General features: G+C 42.7%; 1 protein-coding gene across 1 annotated transcript in view; it reads left to right on the top strand.

Moving 5' to 3' along the window:
• ATM (ATM serine/threonine kinase) overlaps positions 1 to 26,474 on the top strand; it is a 925,848-nt gene that overhangs the window by 604,542 nt on the left and 294,832 nt on the right. The window contains exons 45-47 of the mRNA XM_053708547.1: positions 992 to 1,111; positions 8,171 to 8,405; positions 9,148 to 9,315. Of these exons, the coding sequence (XP_053564522.1) occupies positions 992 to 1,111; positions 8,171 to 8,405; positions 9,148 to 9,315 (523 nt within the window). The remainder of the gene's footprint in view (positions 1 to 991; positions 1,112 to 8,170; positions 8,406 to 9,147; positions 9,316 to 26,474) is intronic.

The following is a 26,474-nucleotide window of genomic DNA, read 5'->3' as shown; positions in this document are numbered from 1 at the left end:
TATAAATCACAAACCTAACACCCGTACATCTGATACTACCAAGAGATTAACCACACAAGAGGGTGCTGCTGTAATAAACATCTGCAGGTGGTTTGTGATTAATGATCACTTTAACTTTAAAGGTGCCTGGTTTTCATATATATATATATTAGTGAATTTTATTAGTTTCAGGACCGTACAGTCCCTTCCTCAGACTAAATCAGACTGTTACAAAAATGCAGGCTTATTTAAAATACCATAGTAAACCCCACACACAGCTTCACCAATGTCAGTGATTGAAATGTCTCACACACCTGCGTGTAACCTTACTCCCATATGTGTAACGTATACAAAACAACATAGCACAAAATCACAATTTAGCTTGTCCACAGATCTAATCATCCTGTCCCTCACATATTCATAAATAGAAAAAAACACCACAACTCACCTATAGAGCCAGTAACAACTCATATAATGTACTTTTCTAGTGCTCAGGCCAATCTGTCAGACCGCCCCATCTGTGATGTAAACACTCGTCGACCAATCATAGCGCATATAAACATACACAGTAATATATTACGGCACTCGCACAAAATCATCAACAGGGCAAGCAAATCATATAGCAACAGCCCCAGCTTGTATAAAACAATACAACGTTCATAAGCGTTTAGTTAGCACACATGTCTATTGTAGAACTTTAAATATACAAACAGACACACAGACCTCCCCATGCATGACGTACACCCCTTAAAACTAATGAGCGCACATGTAAAGATACACATTTAATTGACTTCAAAATCAATTTGTTTGTAATTAAGCTAGAACTATCTGAAGGCCCACACTGCTTAGCATAAACGTTCGGTTTGTGCCTATTTGCAATTACAGAATTTTTTGTGTTACTACAACTTTGCTAACTGGTGTTTGTTTATGTATTTAAAAAATAATTGCTTAAAAATATTGGTGCAAATTATTACATTAATGTGATTTTGCAATGTCTGTTTATTGGTTTAAGGATTAAGGAAGTGGAAGAGCTGTGCAAGGGCAGCCTGGAATCGGTATACTCTCTATATCCCTCTCTGTGTAGACTTCAAGCACTAGGGGAGCTGGCCAGTGTTGGACAGATGTTTTCTAGGTATGTTAATTAAGGTCTTTTTTATTCTCATGGAGTCTTGAAATAGAAACAAAGCTTTAAATATACATTATGTTTGTATTTTGGATGAAGTAAAAGCCTTGCACTCAACCACTCATACTTTGAGCTGTGTCCCCACCCATTGCCGCTGTTTCCTGCTATCGGCCGGGAAGCTGGGGGCACATCTCTCGAACTTCTCTGGCAGTTTTGTTGATCTGCTATTCTGGTACTTCTCTAGGACATGACACAGGTACCCTCCTAAACACAGCCTTTGTTTGCCTCTTGGAGGTGAGAAGTTATCAGCTCTTTTCGGGACATTTGTTTGCAAATTTGCTTTGTTCAGGACCGCACAGTGTCCCTTCCTCAGACCAAATCAGACTGTTACAAAAATGCAGGCTTATTTAAAATACCATAGTAAACCCCACACACAGCTTCACCAATCAAAGACCAATGTCAGTGATTACAATGTCTCACACACCTGCGTGTAACCTTACTCCCATATGTGTAACGTATACAAAACAACATAGCACAAAATCACAATTTAGCTTGTCCACAGATCTAATCATCCTGTCCCTCACATATTCATAAATAGAAAAAAACACCATAACTCACCTATAGAGCCAGTAACACCTCATATAATGTACTTTTCTCCAACATAGGTGTGTCCGGTCCACGGCGTCATCCTTACTTGTGGGATATTCTCTTCCCCAACAGGAAATGGCAAAGAGCCCAGCAAAGCTGGTCACATGATCCCTCCTAGGCTCCGCCTACCCCAGTCATTCTCTTTGCCGTTGTACAGGCAACATCTCCACGGAGATGGCTTAGAGTTTTTTAGTGTTTAACTGTAGTTTTTATTATTCAATCAAGAGTTTGTTATTTTAAAATAGTGCTGGTATGTACTATTTACTCAGAAACAGAAAAGAGATGAAGATTTCTGTTTGTATGAGGAAAATGATTTTAGCACCGTAACTAAAATCCATGGCTGTTCCACACAGGACTGTTGAGTGCAATTAACTTCAGTTGGGGGAACAGTGTGCAGTCTCTTACTGCTTGAGGTATGACACATTCTAACAAGACGATGTAATGCTGGAAGCTGTCATTTTCCCTATGGGATCCGGTAGCCATGTTTATTAAGATAGTAAATAAGGGCTTCACAAGGGCTTATTAAGACTGTAGACTTTTTCTGGGCTAAATCGATTCATTATTAACACATATTTAGCCTTGAGGAATCATTTATTCTGGGTATTTTGATATGATTATATCGGCAGGCACTGTTTTTGACACCTTATTCTTTAGGGGCTTTCCCTAATCATAGTCAGAGCCTCATTTTCGCGCCGGTATGGCGCACTTGTTTTTGAGGACAGCATGGCATGCAGCTGCATGTGTGTGGAGCTCTGATACATAGAAAAGTCTTTCTGAAGGCATCATTTGGTATCGTATTCCCCTTTGGGCTTGGTTGGGTCTCAGCAAAGCAGATTCCAGGGACTGTAAAGGGGTTAAATATAAAAACGGCTCCGGTTCCGTTATTTTAAGGGTTAAAGCTTCCAAATTTGGTGTGCAATACTTTTAAGGCTTTAAGACACTGTGGTGAAATTTTGGTGAATTTTGAACAATTCCTTCATACTTTTTCGCAATTGCAGTAATAAAGTGTGTTTAGTTTAAAATTTAAAGTGACAGTAACGGTTTTATTTTAAAACGTTTTTTGTGCTTTGTTATCAAGTTTATGCCTGTTTAACATGTCTGAACTACCAGATAGATTGTGTTCTGACTGTGGGGAAACCAAGGTTCCTTCTCATTTAACTATATGTATTTTATGTCATAAAATTTTTTTAGTAAAAATGATGCCCAAGATGATTCCTCAAGTGAGGGGAGTAAGCATGGTACTGCATCATCCCCTCCTTCGTCTACACCAGTCTTGCCCATACAGGAGGCCCCTAGTACATCTAGTGCGCCAATACTCCTTACTATGCAACATTTAACGGCTGTAATGGATAATTCTATCAAAAACATTTTAGCCAATATGCCCACTTATCAGTGAAAGCGCGACTGCTCTGTTTTAGAAAATTCTGTAGAGCATGAGAACGCTGATGATATGGTTTCTGAAGGGCCCCTACACCAGTCTGAGGGGGCCAGGGAGGTTTTGTCTGAGGGAGAAATTTCAGATTCAGGAAACATTTCTCAACAAGCTGAACCTGATGTGATTACTTTTAAATTTAAGTTGGAACATCTCCGCGCTCTGCTTAAGGAGGTGTTATCCAATTTGGATGATTGTGATTATCTGGTCATTCCAGAACCACTATGTAAAATGGAAAAGTTCTTAGAGGCCCCGGGGCCCCCCGAAGCTTTTCCTATATCCAAGCGGGTGGCGTACATTGTTAGTAAAGAATGGGACAGGCCCGGTATACCTTTAGTACCTCCCCCCATATTTATAAAATTGTTTTCCTATAGTCGACCCCAGAAAGGACTGATGGCAGACAGTCCCCAAGGTCGAGGGGGCGGTTTCTACTCTACACAAGCGCGCCACTATACCCATAGAAGATAGTTGTGCTTTCCAAGATCCTATGGATAAAAAATTAGAAGGTCTGCTAAAGATGTTTGTTCAGCAAGGTTCCCTTCTACAACCAATTGCATGCATTGTCCCTGTCTCTGCAGCCGCGTGTTTCTAGTTTGATGAGCTAGGAAAGGCGATTATTAGTAATTCTTCTTCTTATGAGGAGATTATGGACAGAATTCGTGCTCTTAAATTGGCTAATTCTTTCACCCTAGACGCCACCTTGCAATTGGCTAGGTTAGCGGCGAAAAAATTCTGGGTTTGCTATTGTGGCGCAGAGCGCTTTGGTTAAAATCTTGGGCAGCGGATGCGTCTTCCAAGAACAAATTGCTTGACATTCCTTTCAAGGGGAAAACACTCTTTGGCCCTGACTTGAAAGAGATTATCTCTGATATCACTGGGGGCAAGGGCCACGCCCTTCCTCAGGATAGGTCTTTTCAAGACCAAAAATAAACCTAAGTTTCGTCCCTTTCGCAGAAACGGATCAGCCCCAAGGGCTACGTCCTCTAAGCAGGAAGGTAATACTTCTCAAGCCAATCCAGCCTGGAGACCTATGCAAGGCTGGAACAAAGGAAAGCAGGCCAGGAAACCTGCCACTGCTACCAAGACAGCATGAAATGCGGGCCCCCGATCCGGGACCGGATCTGGTGGGGGGCAGACTCTCTCTCTTCGCTCAGGCTGGGGCAAGAGATGTTCTGGATCCTTGGGCGCTAGAAATAGTCTCCCAAGGTTATTCTCTGGAGTTCAAGGGGCTTCCTCCAAGGGGGAGGTTCCACAGGTCTCAGTTGTCTTCAGACCACATAAGAAGACAGGCATTCTTACATTGGGTAGAAGACCTGCTAAAAATGGGAGTGATTCATCCTGTTCCATTAGGAGAACTAGGGATGGGGTTCTACTCCAATCTGTTCATAGTTCCCAAAAAAGAGGGAACGTTCAGACCAATCTTAGATCTCAAGATCTTGAACAAGTTTCTCAAGGTTCCATCGTTCAAGATGGAAACCATTCGAACACTTCTTCCTTCCATCCAGGAAGGTCAATTCATGACCAAGGTGGATTTCAAGGATGCGTATCTACATATTCCTATCCACAAGGAACATCATCGGTTCCTAAGGTTTGAATTCCTGGACAAGCATTTCCAGTTCGTGGCGTTTTCTTTCGGATTAGCCACTGCTCCTAGGATTTTCTCATAGGTACTAGGGTCCCTTCTGGCGGTGCTAAGACCAAGGGGCATTGCTGTAGTACCTTACTTGGACGACATTCTGATTCGAGCGTCGTCCCTTCCTCAAGTAAAGGCTCACACGGACATTGTCCTGGCCTTTCTCAGATCTCACGGATGGAAAGTGAACGTGGAAAAGAGTTCTCTATCTCCGTCAACGAGGGTTCCCTTCTTGGGAACTATAATAGACTCCTTAGAAATGAGGATTTTTCTGACAGAAGCCAGAAAAACAAAACTTCTAGACTCTTGTCGGATACTTCATTCCGTTCCTCTTCCTTCCATAGCGCAGTGCATGGAAGTGATAGGTTTGATGGTAGCGGCAATGGACATAGTTCCTTTTGTGCGCATTCATCTAAGACCATTACAACTGTTCATGCTCAGTCAGTGGAATGGGGACTATTCAGACTTGTCTCCGAAGATACAAGTAAATCAGAGGACCAGAGACTCATTCCGTTGGTGGCTGTCCCTGGACAACCTGTCACAAGGGATGACCTTCCGCAGACCAGAGTGGGTCATTGTCACGACCGACGCCAGTCTGATGGGCTGGGGCGCGGTCTGGGGATCCCTGAAAGCTCAGGGTCTTTGGTCTCGGGTAGAATCTCTTCTACCGATAAATATTCTGGAGCTGAGAGCGATATTCAATGCTCTCAAAGCTTGGCCTCAGCTAGCGAGGGCCAAGTTCATACATCAACCATCAGGGGGGAACAAGGAGTTCCCTAGCGATGGAAGAAGTGACCAAAATCATTCTATGGGCGGAGTCTCACTCCTGCCACCTGTCTGCTATCCACATCCCAGGAGTGGAAAATTGGGAAGCGGATTTTCTGAGTCGTCAGACATTGCATCCGGGGGAGTGGGAACTCCATCCGGAAATCTTTGCCCAAGTCACTCAACCGTGGGGCATTCCAGACATGGATCTGATGGCCTCTCGTCAGAACTTCAGAGTTCCTTACTACGGGTACAGATCCAGGGATCCCAAGGCGGCTCTAGTGGATGCACTAGTAGCACCTTGGACCTTCAAACTAGCTTATGTGTTCCCGCCGTTTCCTCTCATCCCCAGGCTGGTAGCCAGTATCAATCAGGAGAGGGCGTCGGTGATTTTGATAGCTCCTGCGTGGCCACGCAGGACTTGGTATGCAGATCTGGTGAATATGTCATCGGCTCCACCATGGAAGCTACCTTTGAGACGAGACCTTCTTGTTCTAGGTCCGTTCGACCCACTCCAGCTGACTGCTTGGAGATTGAACGCTTGATCTTATCAAAGCGAGGGTTCTCAGATTCTGTTATTAATACTCTTGTTCAGGCCTGAAAGCCTGTAACCAGAAAAATTACCACATAATTTGGTATATCTGTTGGTGTGAATCTGCAGGATTCCCTTGGGACAAGGTTAAGATTCCTAAGAGTCTATCCTTCCTTCGAGAAGGATTGGAAAAAGGATTATCTGCAAGTTCCTTGATGGGACAGATTTCTGCCTTGTCTGTGTTACTTCACAAAAAGCTGGCAGCTGTGCCAGATGTTCTAGCCTTTGTTCAGGCTCTGGTTAGAATCAAGCCTGTTTACAAAATTTTGACTCCTCCTTGGAGTCTCAACCTAGTTCTTTCAGTTCTTCAGGGGGTTCCGTTTGAACCCTTACATTCCGTTGATATTAAGTTATTATCTTGGAAAGTTTTGTTTTTGGTTGCAATTTCTTCTGCTAGAAGAGTTTCAGAATTATCTGCTCTGCAGTGTTCTTCTCCTTATCTGGTGTTCCATGCAGATAAGGTGGTTTTGTGTACTAAACCTGGTTTTCTTCCAAAAGTTGTTTCTAACAAAAACATTAACCAGGAGATAGTTGTGCCTTCTTTGTGTCCTAATCCAGTTTCAAAGAAGGAACGTTTGTTGCACAACTTGGATGTAGTTCGTGCTCTCAAATTTTACTTAGCAGCTACTAAGGATTTCAGACAAACTTTGTCTTTGTTTGTTGTTTATTCTGGTAAACGGAGAGGTCAAAAAGCAACTTCTTCCTCTCTCTCCTTCTGGATTAAAAGCATTATCCGATTGGCTTATGAGACTGCCGGACGGCAGCCTCCTGAAAGAATCACAGCTCACTCCACTAGGGCTGTGGCTTCCACATGGGCCTTCAAGAACAAGGCTTCTGTTGATCAGATATGTAAGGCAGCGACTTGGTCTTCACTGCACACTTTTTCTAAATTTTACAAATTTGATACTTTGGCTTCTTCTGAGGCTATTTTTGGGAGAAAGGTTTTGCAAGCCGTGGTGCCTTCCATTTAGGTGACCTGATTTGCTCCCTCCCTTCATCCGTGTCCTAAAGCTTTGGTATTGGTTCCCACAAGTAAGGATGACGCCGTGGACCGGACACACCTATGTTGGAGAAAACAGAATTTATGTTTACCTGATAAATTACTTTCTCCAACGGTGTGTCCGGTCCACGGCCCGCCCTGGTTTTTTTTAATCAGGTCTGATAATTTATTTTCTTTAACTACAGTCACCACGGTAACATATGGTTTCTCCTATGCAAATATTCCTCCTTAACGTCGGTCGAATGACTGGGGTAGGCGGAGCCTAGGAGGGATCATGTGACCAGCTTTGCTGGGCTCTTTGCCATTTCCTGTTGGGGAAGAGAATATCCCACAAGTAAGGATGACGCCGTGGACCGGACACACCGTTGGAGAAAGTAATTTATCAGGTAAACATAAATTCTGTTTTCTAGTGCTCAGGCCAATCTGTCAGACCGCCCCATCCGTGATGTAAACACTGTATTCTTTGTTGAAAGCGAAATCTATGTAGGCTCATTTGCTAATTTCTATGCCTTTGGAGGCCGCCTCTTATCTCAATGCATTTTGACAGTTTATCACAGCTAGATAGCGCTGGTTCTTGTGTGCCATATAGATAACATTGTGCTCACTCCTGTGGAGTTATTTATGAGTCAGCACTTATTGGTCATAATTCATGTCTGTCAAAAAAAACTGTGATAAGGGGGCAGTTTGCAGAGGCTTAGATACAATGTAATCAGAGAGCTAAAACGTATATTAATATAACAGTGTTGGTTATACAAAACTGGGGAATGGGTAATAAATGGATTTTCTGTATTTTTAAACAATAAACATTTTTAAGTAGTAAGTTTAAAAAAAGAAAAATTAAGCTTTTTTCCCCTTTGCCCCACTTTTTTATAAACATTTTATTGGAGGATTTATTTCCCTTTTAACAGAATATAGCTACATATGTTTTGATGATTATTTCACCCGATTTTTTTATTAACAGACTGAACCATTGATATTACAATTGTTTTTGCTTTCAGATCGATTACTGACCAAGAACTTGCTGAAACTTGTATGAGGTGGAAAAGACAATCCCAGCTCCTTAAAGACAGTGACTTTGGTTTCCAGGAGCCCGTCATGGCCCTCCGGTCTATAGTCCTAGAAATTCTGTTGGAGAAGGAGACAAATAACTCCTCTAAGGAGTGTATCAAGGACTTCCTAACTACGCACTTGGTGGAGTTGTCTAGAGTAGCTAGGACTGCCAGAAATACACAGGTACCAGTTATTCATTTAGATCATATATTTTTAAACAACTTTCCAGTTTTCTTCTATTATCAAACTTATTTCATTCTTGTGGTATCTTTTGTTGTAAGAGCAGCAATGCATTACTAGGAGCCAACTGAACACATCACATTAACCAATAACAAGAGGCTTATGTGTTTAGCCACCAATCAGCAGCTAGCTCCCAGTAGTGCATTGCGGCTCCTGAGATTACCTAGGCTCAATAAATGATACCAAGAGAATAAAGCAAATTAGATAATAGAAGTAAATTGGACAGTTGTTTCAAATCACATATTTTATCTAAATCATGAAAGTTTAACTTGGACTTTACTGTTCCTTTAATCACTAACGTAAATAACCATAAAATGTTCAAGCATAGGAAAATCATTTATATTCACTGTTTACTTTTCATACAGTTTTGTAATTCGTGCTTTCCCCCAGGGGCACTGCAGAGGTACGGTATGTACAGCAGTTATTTTGAAATTTGCTATGTACAGGCCAATTGTTTGCAGATTTATCAGATTTTATTTTAGAGCAGCCTCTGTTTTGCATTGCAAGGGATAGTGAGGGTATGAATTCTACCAGGTTTTTCAGACTGTAACTGTAATTATCAGAGGATAGTTTTAAACATTTCACCCAGCTGTTAAGTGTTGAATAATACCGGTCTTGTTAACCCTAATAAGACTGGATGGTTATTGCAGTAAAATTATCCGCGTGTTATTATCTTCTTACACAGCTCCCAGAAAAAGCAATGTTCCAGATTAAACAACATAATCCAGCACAGTACCAAGTGTGTGAGTGGCAGCTTGAAGAAGCTCAAGTGTTCTGGGCTAAGAAGGAACAGAGTTTGGCCCTTGGGATACTCAAACAAATGATCGACAAACTGGAATCAAGTCCTTTTGAGGTCTGTTTCTGTACAGTTATGCACGTTAGAGATACAGTCATTGATAATTCCTTCACTCTCTGATGATCTCTTTTTGTGATAATTCATTATCATTATTTAGAGCAATAACTTCAAATATAGAAACCTCTTCTTATTAAAATATGTTCAAAAACACAGTGACGACTTTACTGGTACAATGTGCCATCCTGTACATTGGGAATAAATGTGATCTAATTTATTAAACTAAACCATGCAATTTTATGGTTTAAAGTTTTGATTTATTTTGTTTGTGTGTATATATATATATGTGTGTATGTATGTGCGTATGTGTATGTGTGTATATATATATATATATATATAATTTATTTAATTGCACTGCTTCTTAAACTACTACGCCAACTGTTATTTGCATTTCTCAATTCCTCCGGACTTCCTCAACCCAGATGATTGACAGCCCCACAGGTAACGGCATTGCAGAAGCAGAGGCTTGTATAATGATAAATGCTGCTCGGTAGCCACAATGCCTGGTGGAGATGTCCTCCCTTGTCCATCCAGCCATTAGTAAATGGAACCCTATATATGTGTAGTACTCCTCAGGACTCCAGACATCTTCAAATTCTAGCCCGTTAGTGGGTCCTGATGACTTTGGAAAACAATATTTCATTTTACCTTAGCAAAGTTTAACGGGTTTTTAATGTACAAATATATATATATATATATATATATATATATATATATAATTTTCCTCCTAATGGGAAAGAGTCCACAGCCGCATTCATTACTTATGGGAAATAAGAACCTGTTCACCAGAAGGAGGCAAAGACCCACCAGCCAAAAGGCATAAATACTCCTCCCACTTCCCCTATCCCCCAGTCATTCTTTGCCATTCATCCAAGGAGGTTGGCAGAGATGTGTCAGAAGTTTTCTTTAAAATTATTTTATTTTAATTTTATTTTCATATGTCTCTTATGGAGGGTGCTACCCTTCGACATGGGACGGGAGTTTTAAGTAGTCCTGTCAGTCTCTCGTGGAGGGCCTGGGCGAAAGTGAGAGCTTCCCCTGCGATACCATCCCTACTCGTATTCACAACTCTGTTTTCAGCACTTGGCATTGCCGAACTTCACTTCGCTACATGCTGTCTTCTCTCAAGTCCATGACGGAGGCGATGCTACTAATCGTCACACTTGAAGGGCCGTGTTCCTGTTTCACGGCGTAGATTCCGGTAAGATCGTTTCATTTTATTCCATTATCTGTAATGCTGTAATCTGTAAGAAATACTTTTAACCACGACCCGGTTTTGTGGCTACCCTCATTCCATTCACACTTTGGAAATTTCTGCAGCCTCATATGGTCAGCTTGCAGCCGAACACTGATCTTTGTGTCTGACAACTGTATGCTGCATTTACTCAGCTGGACATGCTGTTATCCTATCCTAGCAAGGTATCCGCTGATATCTTGTCGAGATAGACGCTGTTATCCTGTGAGTTACACGCCTGAACCCGGTTTCCAGCTTGGGAAGCCGAGTGTTGTGACAACCTGAGTCCAGATCTGCCAGGTCAAATACACGGAGACCCACAGCGTACTGTTGCTTAAGCTTCAGTCTGCCTGATAGCACTTTATTCGTTTAAAGTGCCACTATTCTTGTGAGTATTTTTTTCATTTCTTTTTGATTCACTACAAATTTGTACAAATCACACTATGAGGTGCCCCTTGTCTTTCTCTTGTTAAGTGTATCCAGTCCACGGATCATCCATTACTTGTGGGATATTCTCCTTCCCAACAGGAAGTTGCAAGAGGATCACCCACAGCAGAGCTGCTATATAGCTCCTCCCCTCACTGCCATATCCAGTCATTCTCTTGCAACTCTCAACAAAGATGGACGTAGTAAGAGGATTGTGGTGTATTATAGTTAGCTTTTAACTTCAATCAAAAGTTTGTTATTTTTAAATGGTACCGGAGTGTACTGTTTTCTCACAGGCAGCATTAGAAGAAGAATCTGCCTGTGATTTCTATGATCTTAGCAGAAGTAACTAAGATCCATTGCCGTTCTCACATATTCTGAGGAGTGAGGTAACTTCAGAGGGGGAATGGCGTGCAGGTTTTCCTGCAAAAAGGTATGTGCAGTTAACATATTTCTAGGGATGGAATTTGCTAGAAAAATGCTGCTGATACCGGATTAATGTAAGTTGAGCTTAAATGCAGTGATTTAATAGCGACTGGTATCAGGCTTATTAACAGAGATACATACTCTTATAAAAGTGTAATATAAAACGTTTGCTGGCATGTTAATCGTTTTTATATATGTTTGGTGACAAAACTTATTGGGGCCTAGTTTTTCTCCACATGGCTGGCTTGATTTTTGCCTAGAAACAGTTTCCTGAGGCTTTCCACTGTTGTAATATGAGTGGGAGAGGCCTATTTCTCCAACATAGGTGTGTCCGGTCCACGGCGTCATCCTTACTTGTGGGATATTCTCTTCCCCAACAGGAAATGGCAAAGAGCCCAGCAAAGCTGGTCACATGATCCCTCCTAGGCTCCGCCTTCCCCAGTCATTCTCTTTGCCGTTGTACAGGCAACATCTCCACGGAGATGGCTTAGAGTTTTTTGGTGTTTAAATGTAGTTTTTATTCTTCAATCAAGAGTTTGTTATTTTAAAATAGTGCTGGTATGTACTATTTACTCTGAAACAGGAAAGAGATGAAGATTTCTGTTTGTAAGAGGAAAATGATTTTAGCACCCGTTACTAAAATCGATGGCTGTTTCCACACAGGACTGTTGAGAGGAATTAACTTCAGTTGGGGGAAACAGTGAGCAGATTTTTGCTGCTTGAGGTATGACACATTTCTAACAAGACTCGGTAATGCTGGAAGCTGTCATTTTCCCTATGGGAACCGGTAAGCCATTTTCTTTGTTTAAGTAAAAGAATAAAGGGCTTCATTAGGGCTTAAAAAACTGGTAGACATTTTTCTGGGCTAAAACGATTACTTTACTAAGTATATTTGGCAGATTATTACTTTTAATAGTTGTTAAATCTTGGGGATTGTTTTAATAAAAACGGCAGGCACTGTATTGGACACCTTTTTCACTGGGGGCCTTTTCTAGTCATAGACAGAGCCTCATTTTCGCGCCTCTAATGCGCAGTTGTTTTTGGAAAGCATGGCATGCAGATGCATGTGTGAGGAGCTAAGAACCACTGAAAGAGCTTATAGAAGGCATCATTTGGTATCGTATTCCCCTCTGGGCTTGGTTGGGTCTCAGCAAAGCAGATACCTGGGACTGTATAGGGGTTAAATGTAAAAACGGCTCCGGTTCCGTTATTTTAAGGGATAAAGCTTTCAAATTTGGTGTGCAATACTTTTAAGGCTTTATGTTACTGTGGTGAAATTTTGGTGAAATTTGAACAATTCCTTCATACTTTTTCACATATTCAGTAATAAAGTGTGACAGTAACGGTTTTATTGTAAAACGTTTTTTGTGCTTTGTTAACAAGTTTAAGCCTGTTTAACATGTCTGAACCATCAGATAACGATGTTCTATATGTATGAAAGCCAATGTGTCTCCCCATTTAAATATATGTGATATATTTGTGTCATAATGTCCAAACAAAGTAGGGATAATAATGCCATAGATATGATATTGCCCAAGATGATTCCTCTAATGAGGGGAGTAAGCATGGTACTGCATCATCCCCTTCTGTGTCTACACCAGTTTTGCCCACACAAGAGGCCCCTAGTACATCTAGTGCGCCAATACTTATTACCATACAACAATTAATGGCTGTAATGGATAATTCTATTGCATGCATTTTTTTCCAAAATGCCTACTTATCAGAGAAAGCGTGATTGCTCTGTTTTAAACACTGAGGAGCAAGAGGACGCTGATGATATCTTTTCTGACATACCCTCACACCTATCTGAAGGGGCCAGGAGGGAGGTTTTGTCTGAGGGAGAAATTTCAGATTCAGGGAAAATTTCTCAACAAGCAGAACCTGATATTGTAACTTTTAAATTTAAATTTCAACATCTCCACGCACTACTTAAGGAGGTATTATCTACTCTGGATGATTGTGACAATTTGGTAATTCCAGAGAAATTAGGTAAGATGGACAAGTTCCTAGAGGTTCCGGTGCCCCCCGATGTTTTTCCTATACCCAAGCGGGTGGCGGACATAGTAAATAAGGAGTGGGAAAGGCCCGGCATACCCTTTGTCCTCCCCCTATATTTAAGAAATTAGTTTCCTATAGTCGACCCCAGAAAGGACTTATAGCATACAGTCCCCAAGGTCGAGGGGGCGGTTTCTACTCTAAACAAACGCACTTCTATTCCTATAGAAGATAGTTGTGCTTTCAAGATCCTATGGATTAAAGGTTTGAGGGTTTGCTTAAAAAGATGTTTGTTCAGCAAGGTTACCTTCTACAACCAATTTCATGCATTGTTCCTGTCACTACAGCTGCGTGTTTCTGGTTCGAAGAACTAGAAAAGTCGCTTAATAAAGAATCTTCGTACGAGGAGGTTTTGGACAGAGTTCAAGCTCTTAAATTGGCTAACTCTTTTTTATTTTAGATGCCGCTTTGCAATTAGCTAGATTAGCGGCGAATAATTCAGGGTTTGCTATCGTGGCGCGCAGAGCGCTTTTGCTTAACATCCCTTTCAAGGGTAAAACACTGTTTGGCCCTGACTTGAAAGAGATTATTTCAGACATCACTGGGGGAAAGGGCCACGCCCTCCCACAGGATAGGTCTTTTAAAGCTAAAAATAAGCCAAATTTTCGTCCCTTTCGCAGAAACGGACCAGCCTCAAATTCTACACCCTCTAAGCAAGAGGGTAATACTTCTCAAACCAAGCCAGCCTGGGGGCCGATGCAAGGCTGGAACAAGGGTAAGCAGGCCAAGTCACCTGCCACTGCTACCAAAACAGCATGAAGTGTTGGCCCCCGATCTGGGAAGGATCTGGTGGGGGGCAGACTTTCTCTCTTTGATCAGGTTGGGGCAAGAGATGTTCAGGATCCTTGGGCGCTAGAAATAGTTTCTCAAGGTTATCTCCTGGAATTCAGGGAACTACTCCCAAGGGGAAGGTTCCACGGGTCTCAATTATCTTCGAACAGGCATTCTTACACTGTGTAGAAGACCTGTTAAGCATGGGAGTGATTCATCCTGTTCCATTAGGAGAACAAGGGATGGGTTTTTACTCCAACCTGTTCATAATTCACAAATAAGAGGGAACATTCAGACCTATTTTAGATCTCAAGATTCTAAACAAGTTTCTAAGGGTTTCATCATTCAAAAGGGAAACCATTCGAACGATCCTTTCTACCATCCAGGAAGGTCAATTCATGACCACGGTTGACTTAAAGGATGCGTACCTACGTATTCCTATCCACAAGGAACATTTTCGGTTCCTAAGGTTCGCCTTTCTGGACAAGCATTACCTGTGGCACTTCCATTCGGATTAGCCACTGCTCCAAGGATTTTCACAAGGGTACTAGGGTCCCTTCTAGCGGTGCTAAGACCAAGGGGCATTGCAGTAGTACCTTACTTGGACGACATCCTGATTCAGGTGTCGTCTCTGTCAAAAGCAAGGGCTCATACGGACATGGTCCTAGCCTTTCTCAGATCTCACAGGTGGAAAGTGAACATAGAAAAAAGTTCTCTGTCCCCGTCAACAAGAGTTCCCTTCTTGGGAACAATAATAGTTTCCTTAGAAATGAAGGTTTTTCTGACAGAGGCCAGAAAATCAAAACTTCTAAGCTCTTGTCAGGTACTTCATTCTGTTCTTATTCCTTCCATTGCGCAGTCCATGGAAGTAATAGGGTTGATGGTTGCGGCAATGGACATAGTTCCTTTTGCACGAATTCATCTAAGGCCATTGCACCTGGGCATGCTCAGACAGTGGAATGGGGATTATACAGTCTTGTCTCCGACGATACAAGTAGATCAAATAACCAGAGATTCACTCCGTTGGTGGCTGTCCCTGGACAACCTGTCACAGGGAATGAGCTTCCGCAGACCAGAATAGGTCATTGTCACGACCGACGCCAGTCTGGTGGGCTGGGGCGCGGTCTGGGAACCCCTGAAAACTCAGGGTCTATGGTTTCGGGAAGACTCTCTTCTCCCGATAAACATAATGGAACTGAGAGCGATATTCAATGCTCTCAAGGCTTGGCCTAGACTAGCAAAGGCCAAATTCATAAGGTTTCAATCAGTCATCATGACGACTGTTACATATATCAACCATCAGGGGGTAACAAGGAGTTCCCTGGCGATGGAGGAGCATCCGGGGGAGTGGGAACTCCATCTGGAAATCTTTGCCCAAATAACTCAATAATGGGGCATTCCAGACTTGGTTCTGATGGCCTCTCGTCAGAACTTCATGGTCCCTTGTTACGGGTCCAAATCCAGGGATCCCAAGGCGACTCTATTGGATACAATAGTAGCACCTTGGATCTTCAACCTAGCTTATGTATTCCCACCGTTTCCTCTCTTTCCCAGGCTGGTAGCCAGGATCAATCTGGAGAGGGCTTCGGTGACCTTGATAGTTCCTGTGTGGCCACGCAGGACTTGGTATGCAGACCTGGTGAATGTGTCATCGGCTCCACCATGGAAGCTACCTTTGAGACAGGACCTTCTTATTCAGGGTCCATTTGAACATCCGAATCTGGTTTTCCTCCAACTGACTGCTTGGAGTTTGAACGCTTGATTTTATCAAAGCGTGGGTTTTCAGATTCTGTAGTAGATACTTTTATTCAGGCTAGAAAGCCTGTAACTAGAAAAATTTACCATAATATATGGAAAAAATATATCTGTTGGTGTGAATCTAAAGGATTCCCATGGAACAAGATAAAAATTCCTAAGATTCTTTCCTTTCTACAAGAAGGTTTGGAGAAAGGATTTTCTGCGAGTTCTCTGAAGGGACAGATCTCTGCTTTATCTGTTTTACTTCACAAAAGGCTGGCAGCTGTGCCAGACGTTTAAGCGTTTGTTCAGGCTCTGGTTAGAATCAAGCCTGTTTACAGACCTTTGACTCTTCCCTGGAGTCTTAATCTAGTTCTTTCAGTTCTTCAAGGGGTTCCGTTTGAACCCTTACATTCCATAGATATTAAGTTATTATCTTGGAAAGTTTTGTTTTAGGTTGCAATTTCTTCTGCTAGAAGAGTTTCTGAGTTATCTGCTCTGCAGTGTTCTCCGCCCTATCTGGTCCATGCAGATAAGGTGGTTTTTACGTACTGAGCCTGGTTTTCTTCCGAAGGTTGTTTCCAACAAAAATATTAACCAGGAGATAGTTGTACCTTCTTTGTGTCCGAATCCAGTTTCATAGAAGGAACGTTTGTTACACAATTTGGACGTTGTCCGTGCTCTAAAATTCTATTTAGATGCTACAAAGGATTTCAGACAAACATCTTCCTTGTTTGTTGTTTATTCTGGTAAAAGGAGAGGTCAAAAAGCAACTTCTACCTCTCTATCTTTTTGGATTAAAAGCATCATCAGATTGGCTTATGAGACTGCCGGACGGCAGCCTCCTGAAAGAATCACAGCTCATTCCACTAGGGCCGTGGCTTCCACATGGGCCTTTAAGAACGAGGCTTCTGTTGATCAGATATGTAAGGCAGCGACTTGGTCTTCACTGCACACTTTTACCAAATTTTACAAATTTGATACTTTTGCTTCTTCTGAGGCTATTTTTGGGAGTAAGGTTTTGCAAACCGTGGTGCCTTCCATCTAGGTGACCTGATTTGCTCCCTCCCATCATCCGTGTCCTAAAGCTTTGGTATTGGTTCCCACAAGTAAGGATGACGCCGTGGACCGGACACACCTATGTTGGAGAAAACAGAATTTATGTTTACCTGATAAATTACTTTCTCCAACGGTGTGTCCGGTCCACGGCCCGCCCTGGTTTTTTAATCAGGTCTGATGATTTATTTTCTTTAACTACAGTCACCACGGTATCATATGATTTCTCCTATGCAAATATTCCTCCTTTACGTCGGTCGAATGACTGGGGAAGGCGGAGCCTAGGAGGGATCATGTGACCAGCTTTGCTGGGCTCTTTGCCATTTCCTGTTGGGGTAGAGAATATCCCACAAGTAAGGATGACGCCGTGGAACGGACACACCGTTGGAGAAAGTAATTTATCAGGTAAACATAAATTCTGTTTTTGGCGCTTTTCTGCGCAGCTGAAATTACAGACAGAGACACTCAGCTTCCTTCTGCATGATACAGGACATCTCTGAAGGGCTCAAAAGGCTTTAAAAGTCGTGTTTGAGGAGGGTAACAACCACAGTAGACCTGTGGCAGTTGTTGTGACTGTTTAAAAACGTTTTTGTCATTTATTATTCCGTTTTTGGTATTAAGGGGTTAATCATCCATTTGCAAGTGGGTGCAATGCTCTGCTAACTTGTTACATACACTGTAAAAATTTCATTAGTGTAACTGCCTTTTTTCACTGTTATTTCAAATTTTGTCAAAATTTGTTTCTCTTAAAGGCACAGTAACGTTTTTTATATTGCTTGTTAACTTGGTTTAAAGTGTTTTCCAAGCTTGCTAGTCTCATTGCTAGTCTGTACATGTCTGACACAGAGGAAACTACTTGTTCATTATGTTTAAAAGCCATGGTGGAGCCCCATAGGAGAATGTGTACTAAATGTATTGATTTCACCTTAAACAGTAAAGATCAGTCTTTATCTATAAAAGAAATGTCACCAGAGGGGTCTGTCGAGGGGGAAGTTATGCCGACTAACTCTCCCCACGTGTCGGACCCTTCGCCTCCCGCTCAAGGGACGCACGCTAATATGGCGCCAAGTACATCAGGGACGCCCATAGCAATTACTTTGCAGGACATGGCTACAATTATGAAAAATACCCTGTCACAGGTATTAGCCAGATTGCCTGAATTGAGAGGCAAGCGCGATAGCTCTGGGGTTAGACGACATACAGAGCGCGTAGATGCTGTAAGAGCCATGTCTGATACTGCGTCACAATATGCAGAACCTGAGGACGGAGAGCTTCAGTCTGTGGGTGACGTCTCTGAATCGGGAAGACCTGATTCAGAGATTTCTAATTTTAAATTTAAGCTTGAGACCCTCCGTGTATTGCTTGGGGAGGAATTAGCTGCTCTGAATGACTGTGGCACAATTGCAGTGCCAGAGAAATTGTGTAGGCTGGATAAATACTATGCAGTACCGGTGAGTACTGATGTTTTTCCAATACCTAAAAGGCTTACAGAAATTATTAGCCAGGAGTGGGATAGACCCGGTGTGCCCTTTTCCCCTCCTCCTATATTTAGAAAAATGTTTCCAATAGATGCCACTACACGGGACTTATGGCAGACAGTCCCTAAGGTGGAGGGAGCAGTTTCTACTTTAGCAAAGCGTACCACTATCCCGGTTGAGGGCAGTTGTGCTTTTTCAGATCCAATGGATAAAAAATTGGAGGGTTACCTTAAGAAAATGTTTATTCAACAAGGTTTTATTTTACAGCCCCTTGCATGCATTGCGTTTGTCACTGCTGCGGCGGCGTTCTGGTTTGAGGCCCTGGAAGAGGCCATCCATACAGCTCCATTGACTGAAATTATTGACAAGCTTAGAACACTTAAGCTAGCTAACTCATTTGTTTCTGATGCCATTGTTCATTTGACTAAACTAATGGCTAAGAATTCCGGATTCGCCATCCAGGCGCGTAGGGCGCTATGGCTTAAATCCTGGTCAGCTGATGTGACTTCAAAGTCTAAATTACTCAACATTCCTTTCAAGGGGCAGACCTTATTCGGGACTGGTTTGAAAGAAATTATTGCTGACATTACTGGAGGTAAGGGTCATACCCTTCCTCAGGACAGGGCCAAATCAAGGGCCAAACAGTCTAATTTTCGTGCCTTTCGAAATTTCAAGGCAGGTGCAGCATCAACTCCCTCTGCTTCAAAACAAGAGGGAACTTTTGCTCATTCCATGCAGGCCTGGAAACCTAACCAGTCCTGGAACAAGGGCAAGCAGGCCAGAAAGCCTGCTGCTGCCTCCAAGACAGCATGAAGGAGCGGCCCCCTATCCGACAACGGATCTAGTAGGGGGCAGACTCTCTCTCTTCGCCCAGGCGTGGGCAAGAGAAGTTCAGGATCCCTGGGCGTTGGAGATCATATCTCAGGGATATCTTCTGGACTTCAAAGCTTCTCCTCCACAAGGGAGATTTCACCTTTCAAGATTATCTGCAAACCAGATAAAGAAACAGGCATTCCTAAGCTGCGTGCAAGACCTCCTTGTAATGGGAGTGATCCATCCAGTTCCGCGGACGGAACAAGGACAGGGGTTTTATTCAAATCTGTTTGTGGTTCCCAAAAAAGAGGGAACCTTCAGACCAATTTTGGATCTAAAGATCCTAAACAAATTCCTCAGAGTTCCATCATTCAAGATGGAAACTATTCGAACCATTTTACCCATGATCCAAGAGGGTCAGTACATGACCACAGTGGACTTAAAGGATGCCTACCTTCACATTCCGATTCACAAGAATCATCATCGGTTCCTAAGGTTTGCCTTTCTAGCGGTGGCTCCTTACCTAGACGACATCCTGATACAGGTGTCAAGCTTTCAAATTGCCAAGTCTCATACAGAGATAGTTCTGGCATTTCTGAGGTCGCATGGGTGGAAAGTGAACGAAGAAAAGAGTTCTCTATCTCCTCTCACAAGGGTTTCCTTCCTAGGGACTCTAATAGATTCTATAGAAATGAAAATTTACCTGACGGAGTCCAGGTTATCAAAACTTCTAAATGCTTGCCGTGTTCTTCACTCCATTCCGCGCCCCACGGTGGCTCAGTGCATGGAAGTAATCGGCTTAATGGTAGCGGCGATGGACATAGTGCCATTTGCGCGCCTGCATCTCAGACCGCTGCAATTATGCATGCTCAGTCAGTGGAATGGGGATTACACAGATTTGTCCCCTCTACTAAATCTGGATCAGGAAACCAGAGATTCTCTTCTCTGGTGGTTATCTCGGGTCCATCTGTCCAAAGGTATGACCTTTCGCAGACCAGATTGGACCATTGTAACAACAGATGCCAGCCTTCTAGGTTGGGGTGCAGCCTGGAACTCCCTGAAGGCTCAGGGTTCATGGACTCAGGAGGAGAAACTCCTCCCAATAAATATTCTGGAGTTAAGAGCAATATTCAATGCTCTTCTAGCTTGGCCTCAGTTAGCAACACCGAGGTTCATCAGATTTCAGTCGGACAACATCACGACTGTGGCTTACATCAACCATCAAGGGGGAACCAGGAGTTCCCTAGCGATGTCAGAAGTCTCCAAGATAATTTGCTGGGCAGAGACTCACTCTTGCCATCTGTCAGCGATCCATATCCCAGGTGTAGAGAACTGGGAGGCGGATTTTCTAAGTCGTCAGACTTTTCATCCGGGGGAGTGGGAACTCCATCCGGAGGTGTTTGCTCAATTGGTTCTCCGTTGGGGCAAACCAGAACTGGATCTCATGGCGTCTCGCCAGAACTCCAAGCTTCCTTGTTACGGATCCAGGTCCAGGGACCCAGAAGCGGCACTGATAGATGCTCTAGCAGCGCCTTGGTTCTTCAACCGGGCTTATGTGTTTCCACCGTTTCCTCTGCTCCCTCGTCTGATTGCCAAAATCAAACAGGAGAGAGCATCGGTAATATTGATAGCGCCTGCGTGGCCACGCAGGACCTGGTATGCAGCCCTAGTGGACATGTCATCCTTTCCACCATGGACACTGCCTCTGAGACAAGACCTTCTAATACAAGGTCCTTTCAATCATCCGAATCTATTTTCTCTGAGACTGACTGCATGGAGATTGAACGCTTGATCCTATCAAAGTGTGGCTTCTCTGAGTCGGTAATTGATACCTTAATACAGGCACGAAAGCCTGTCACCAGGAAAATTTACCACAAGATATGGCGTAAATATCTTCATTGGTGTGAATCCAAGAATTACTCATGGAGTAGGGTTAGGATTCCTAGGATATTGTCCTTCCTCCAAGAGGGTTTGGACAAAGGATTATCAGCTAGTTCTTTAAAGGGACAGATCTCTGCTCTGTCTATTCTTTTACACAAGCGTCTGGCAGAAGTTCCAGACGTTCAGGCATTTTGTCAGGCTTTAGTTAGAATTAAGCCTGTGTTTAAACCAGTTGCTCCTCCATGGAGCTTAAACTTGGTTCATAAAGTTCTTCAAGGAGTTCCGTTTGAACCCCTTCATTCTATTGATATCAAACTTCTATCATGGAAAGTTCTTTTTCTGATGGCTATTTCCTCGGCTCGAAGAGTCTCGGAGTTATCTGCCTTACATTGTGATTCTCCTTATCTGATCTTCCATTCAGATAAGGTAGTCCTGCGTACAAAACCTGGGTTTTTACCTAAGGTGGTTTCTAACAAGAATATCAATCAGGAGATTGTTGTTCCATCATTATGTCCTAATCCTTCTTCAAAGAAGGAACGTCTTTTGCATAATCTAGACGTAGTCCGTGCCTTGAAGTTTTACTTACAGGCTACTAAAGATTTCTCTTGTTAAGTGTATCCAGTCCACGGATCATCCATTACTTATGGAATATATTCTCCTTCCCAACAGGAAGCTGCAAGAGTCCACCCACAGCAAAGCTGCTATATAGCATATTCAGTCATTCTCTTGCAAGCCTCAACATAGATAGGAGGTCGTGAGAGTCTGTGGTGCTTTCTACTTAGTTTATTCTTCAATCAAAAGTTTGTTATTTTTAAATGGCACCGGAGTGTGCTGTTTATCTCAGGCAGTATTTGGAAGAAGAATCTGCCTGCGTTTTTCTATGATCTTAGCAGACGTAACTAAGATCCATTTGCTGTTCTCACACATTCTGAGGAGTGAGGTACTTCAGAGGGGGAATAGCGTGCAGGTTTTCCTGCAGATAAGGTATGTGCAGTAAAATATTTTTCTAGGAATGGAATTGACTAAGAAAATACTGCTGATACCGAAGTAATGTAAGTAAAGCCTTAAATGCAGCGATAGCGACTGGTATCAGGCTTATTAATAGAGATACATACTCTTATAAAAATGTGTTTTAAAACGTTTGCTGGCATGTTTAATCGTTTTTTAACGTACATTGGTGATAACACTGTAATGTTGGTATAGCCTTAAATGCAGTAAAAGCGACTGGTATCAGGCTTATTAATAGAGATACATACTCTTGTAAAAATGTGTTTTAAAACGTTTGCTGGCATGTTTAATCGTTTTTTAACATATGTTTGGTGATAAAACTTATTGGGGCCTAAGTTTTTTCCACATGGCTGGCTTAAATTTTGCATAGAAACAGTTAACTGAAGCTTCCCACTGTTGGCTGTGGCAGTTTGTTGTGTCTGTTTTTAAAAACGTCTATGTCGTTTTTTTGATCTGTTTTTTGCATTAAGGGGTTAATCATCCATTTGCAAGTGGGTGCAATGCTCTGTTACCTTATTACATGTACTGTAAAAATTTCGTTTGTTTTACTGCCTTTTTTTCACTGTTTTTCAAATTTTGACAAAATTTGTTTCTCTTAAAGGCACAGTAACGTTTTATATATTTGCTTGTTAACTTGATTTAAAGTGTTTTCCAAGCTTACTAGTCTCATTATTAGTCTGTTCTAACATGTCTAACATAGAGGAAGCTCTGTGTTCATTATGTTTTAAAGCCATGGTGGAACCCCATCTTAGAATGTGTACCAGATGTACTGATTTCATGTTAAACAATAAAGATCATTTTTTGTCTTTAAAAACATTATCACCAGAGGATTCTGTCGTGGGGGTAGTTATGCCGACTAACTCTCCCCACGTGTCAGACCTTTTGACTCCCGCTTTAGGGACTCACGCTCAAATGGCGCCAAGTACATCAAGGGCACCCATAGCGTTTCTTTTACCAGGGGATTCTGTCGAGGGGAAAGTTATGCCGACTAACTCTCCCCACGTGTCAGACCCTTCGACTCCCGCTTCAGGGACTCACGCTCAAATGGCCCCAAGTACATCAAGGGCACCCATAGCGTTTATTTTACAAGACATAGCAAAGGTGGTGAATAATATTCTGGCAGCAGTATTAGTCAGACTACCTGAAATTAAAGGAAAGCAGTTAGCTCTGGGGGTAGATACAGAGCATACAGACGCTTTAAGAACCATGTATGATACTACCTCACAATATGCTTAGTCTGTGGGTGATTTATTTATTTTTTTGACTCAGGGAAGATGATTTAACCTGATTCTGATATTTCTACATTTAAAATTTATGCTTGAGAACCTCCACTTGTTTCTCAGGGAGGCTTTGGCTGCTCTGAATGAATGTGTACAATCGCAGGGCCAGAGAAATTGTGTAGACTGGATAAATAATATGCAGTGCCGGTGTGTACTGATGTTTTTCCAATACCTAAAGAGGTTTACTAAAAATATTTTAATAAGGAATGGGATAGACCAGGTGTGCCGTTCTCTTCCCCTCCTATTTTTTAGAAGAATGTTTTCTAATAGTTACCACCACACGGGACTTCTGGCAGACAGTTCCTAAGGTGGAGAGAAGAGTTTCTACTCTAGCTAAGCGTACCACTACCTCTGACGAGGACAGTTGTGCTTTTTAGATCCAATGGATAAAAAATGTTTATTCAACAGGGTTTTATCCTGCAGCCCCTTGCATACATTGCTTCTGTCACTGCTGCTGCGGCGTTCTGGGTTGAGTCTCTTGATGAGGCTTTACAGTTAAGCGACTCCATTGGATGAATATATTTGACAAGCTTATGCTAGCCAATTCCTTTGTTTTCTGATGCCTTGTTCATTTGACTAGACTAATGGCTAAGAATTCTGTTTTTTACTATACTGGCGCGCAGAGCGCTATGGCTTATATCATGGTCAGCTGTCGTGACTTTAATAAATAAGCTACTTAACTTCCCTTCAAGGGGCAGACCCTATTCGGGCCTGGTTTGAAGGAGATTATTGCTTATATCACTGGAGGAAAAGGTCATGCCCTTCCTCAGGATAGGTCCAAATCAAGGGCAAAAAAAAAAAAAAAAAAAGTCTAATTTTCGTGCCTTTTAAAAACTTCAGGGCAGGTGTGGCATCCTCTTCCTCTAAGGCAAAACAAGAGGGAATTTTTGCTCAGTCCAAGGCGGTCTGGAGACAATCGGACCTGGAACAAAGATAAGCAGGCCAAGGAGCCTGCTGCTGCCTCTAAGGCAGCATGAAGGAACGGACCCCTATCCGGTAACGGATCCTATAGGGGGCAGACTTTCATTCTTCGCCCAGGCGTGGGCAAGAGATGCCCAGGATCCCTAGGCATTGGAATTTATATCCCAGAGATATCTTCTGGATTTCAAAGATTCCCCCCCCCAAAAAAAAGGGGAGATTTCGCCTTTCACAATTATCTGCAAACCAGATAAAGAAGGAGGCATTCTTACATTGTGTACGAGATCCATCCAGTTCCAAGAGAGGAACAGGGACAGAGTTTTTACTCAAATCTGTTTGTGGTTCCCAAGGAGAGGGAACCTTCAGACCTATTTTGGATCTAAAGATCTTAAACAAATTCCTCAGAATTCCGTCATTTAAGATGGAAACTATTCGTACCATCTTAACTATGATCCAGGAGAGTCAATAGAGGACTACAATGGATTTGAAGGATGCTTATCCTCACATTGTGATGCATAAAGATCACCATCGTTTTTCAAGTTTGCCTTTCTAGACAGGCATTACCAGTTTGTAGCTCTTTCCTTTGGGATATCTACAGCCCCAAGAATCTTTATGGAGGTTCTGGGGTCGCTTTGGCGGTCCTTAGACCGCGGGGCATAGAAGTGGCCCCTTATTTAGACGACATCCTGATACAGGCGTCAAACATCCAAATTGCCCAGTCTCATACGGACGTAGTACTGGCATTTCTGAGATCACATGGGTGGAAAGTGAACAAGGAAAGAGTTCTCTATCCCCAATCTCAAGGGTTTCCCTCCTAGGGACTCTGATAGATTCTGTAGAAATGAAATTTTACCTGACGGAGTCCAGGTTGTCAAAGTTTCTACATTTCTGCCGTGTTTTTTCATCCCATCCGCGCCCTTCGGTGGCTCAGTACATGAATGAAATCGGCTTAATGGTAGCGGCAAGGGACATAGTACCGTTTGCACGTCTACATTTCAGACCGCTGCAACTATGCATGCTCAGTCAGAGGAACGGGGATTACACAGATTTGTCCCCCTGTTAAACCTGGACCAAGAGACCAGAGATTCTCTTCTCTGGTGACTATGTCGGGTCCATCTGTCCAAGGGTATGACCTTCCGCAGGTCAGATGGGACAATTGTTACAATAGATGCCAGCCTTTTAGGTTGGGATGCAGTCTGGAACTCCCTGAAGGCTCAGGGATAGTGGACTTAGGAGGAGATCCTCCTTCTAATAAATATTCTGGAACTGGGAGTGATATTCCATGCTCTTCAGACTTGGCCTCAGTTAGCAACTCTGAGGTACATCATACTCAGTCGGACAATATACACGACTGTGGCTTACATCAGCCATCAAGGGGGAACAGAAGTTCCCTAGCGATGTTAGAAGTCTTACAATAATTCACTGGACAGAGACTCACTCTTGTCTATCAGCTATCCATATCCCAGGTGTTGAGAACTGGGAGGTGGATTTTCTAAGTCGTCAGACTTTTCTTCCGGGGGAGTGGGATTTCCTCCGGAGGTCAAGACCAAGCAGGAGAGGGCTTTGGTGTTTTTGACAGCACCTGCGTAGCCACGCAGGACCTGGTATGCAGATCTGGTGGACATGTCATCCTTTCCATCACGGTCTCTGCTTCTGAGACAGGTCCCTCTACCTCAGGGTCCTTTCAACCATCTAAATAGAATCAATCTGAGATGGACTGCCTTGAGACTGAACGCTTGATGTTATCAAAGCATGGCTTCTCCGAGTCAGTCATTGATACCTTAATACAGACATGAAAGCCTGTCTCTAGGAAAATTGAACATAGATATGGTGTAAATATCTGATTGTTATGAATCCAAGGGTTACTCATGGAGTAAAGTCTGGATTCCCAGGATATTATCTTTTCTCCAAGATGTTTTTGAGAAAAGGGTTGTCAGCTAATTCCTTAAAAGGGGACAGATTTTTACTCTGTCTATTTTTTTGCACAAGCGTCTGGCAGGTATTCTAGACGTTTAGGCATTTGGTCAGGCTTTGGTTAGATCCAAGCCTGTGTTTAAAACTGTTGCTCCGCCATGG

Source organism: Bombina bombina, chromosome 3, assembly GCF_027579735.1.
Source record: "Bombina bombina isolate aBomBom1 chromosome 3, aBomBom1.pri, whole genome shotgun sequence".
NCBI lineage: Eukaryota > Metazoa > Chordata > Amphibia > Anura > Bombinatoridae > Bombina > Bombina bombina.
Note: the sequence above shows the minus strand (reverse complement) of the source record. Positions and strands in the feature narration are given on the sequence as shown.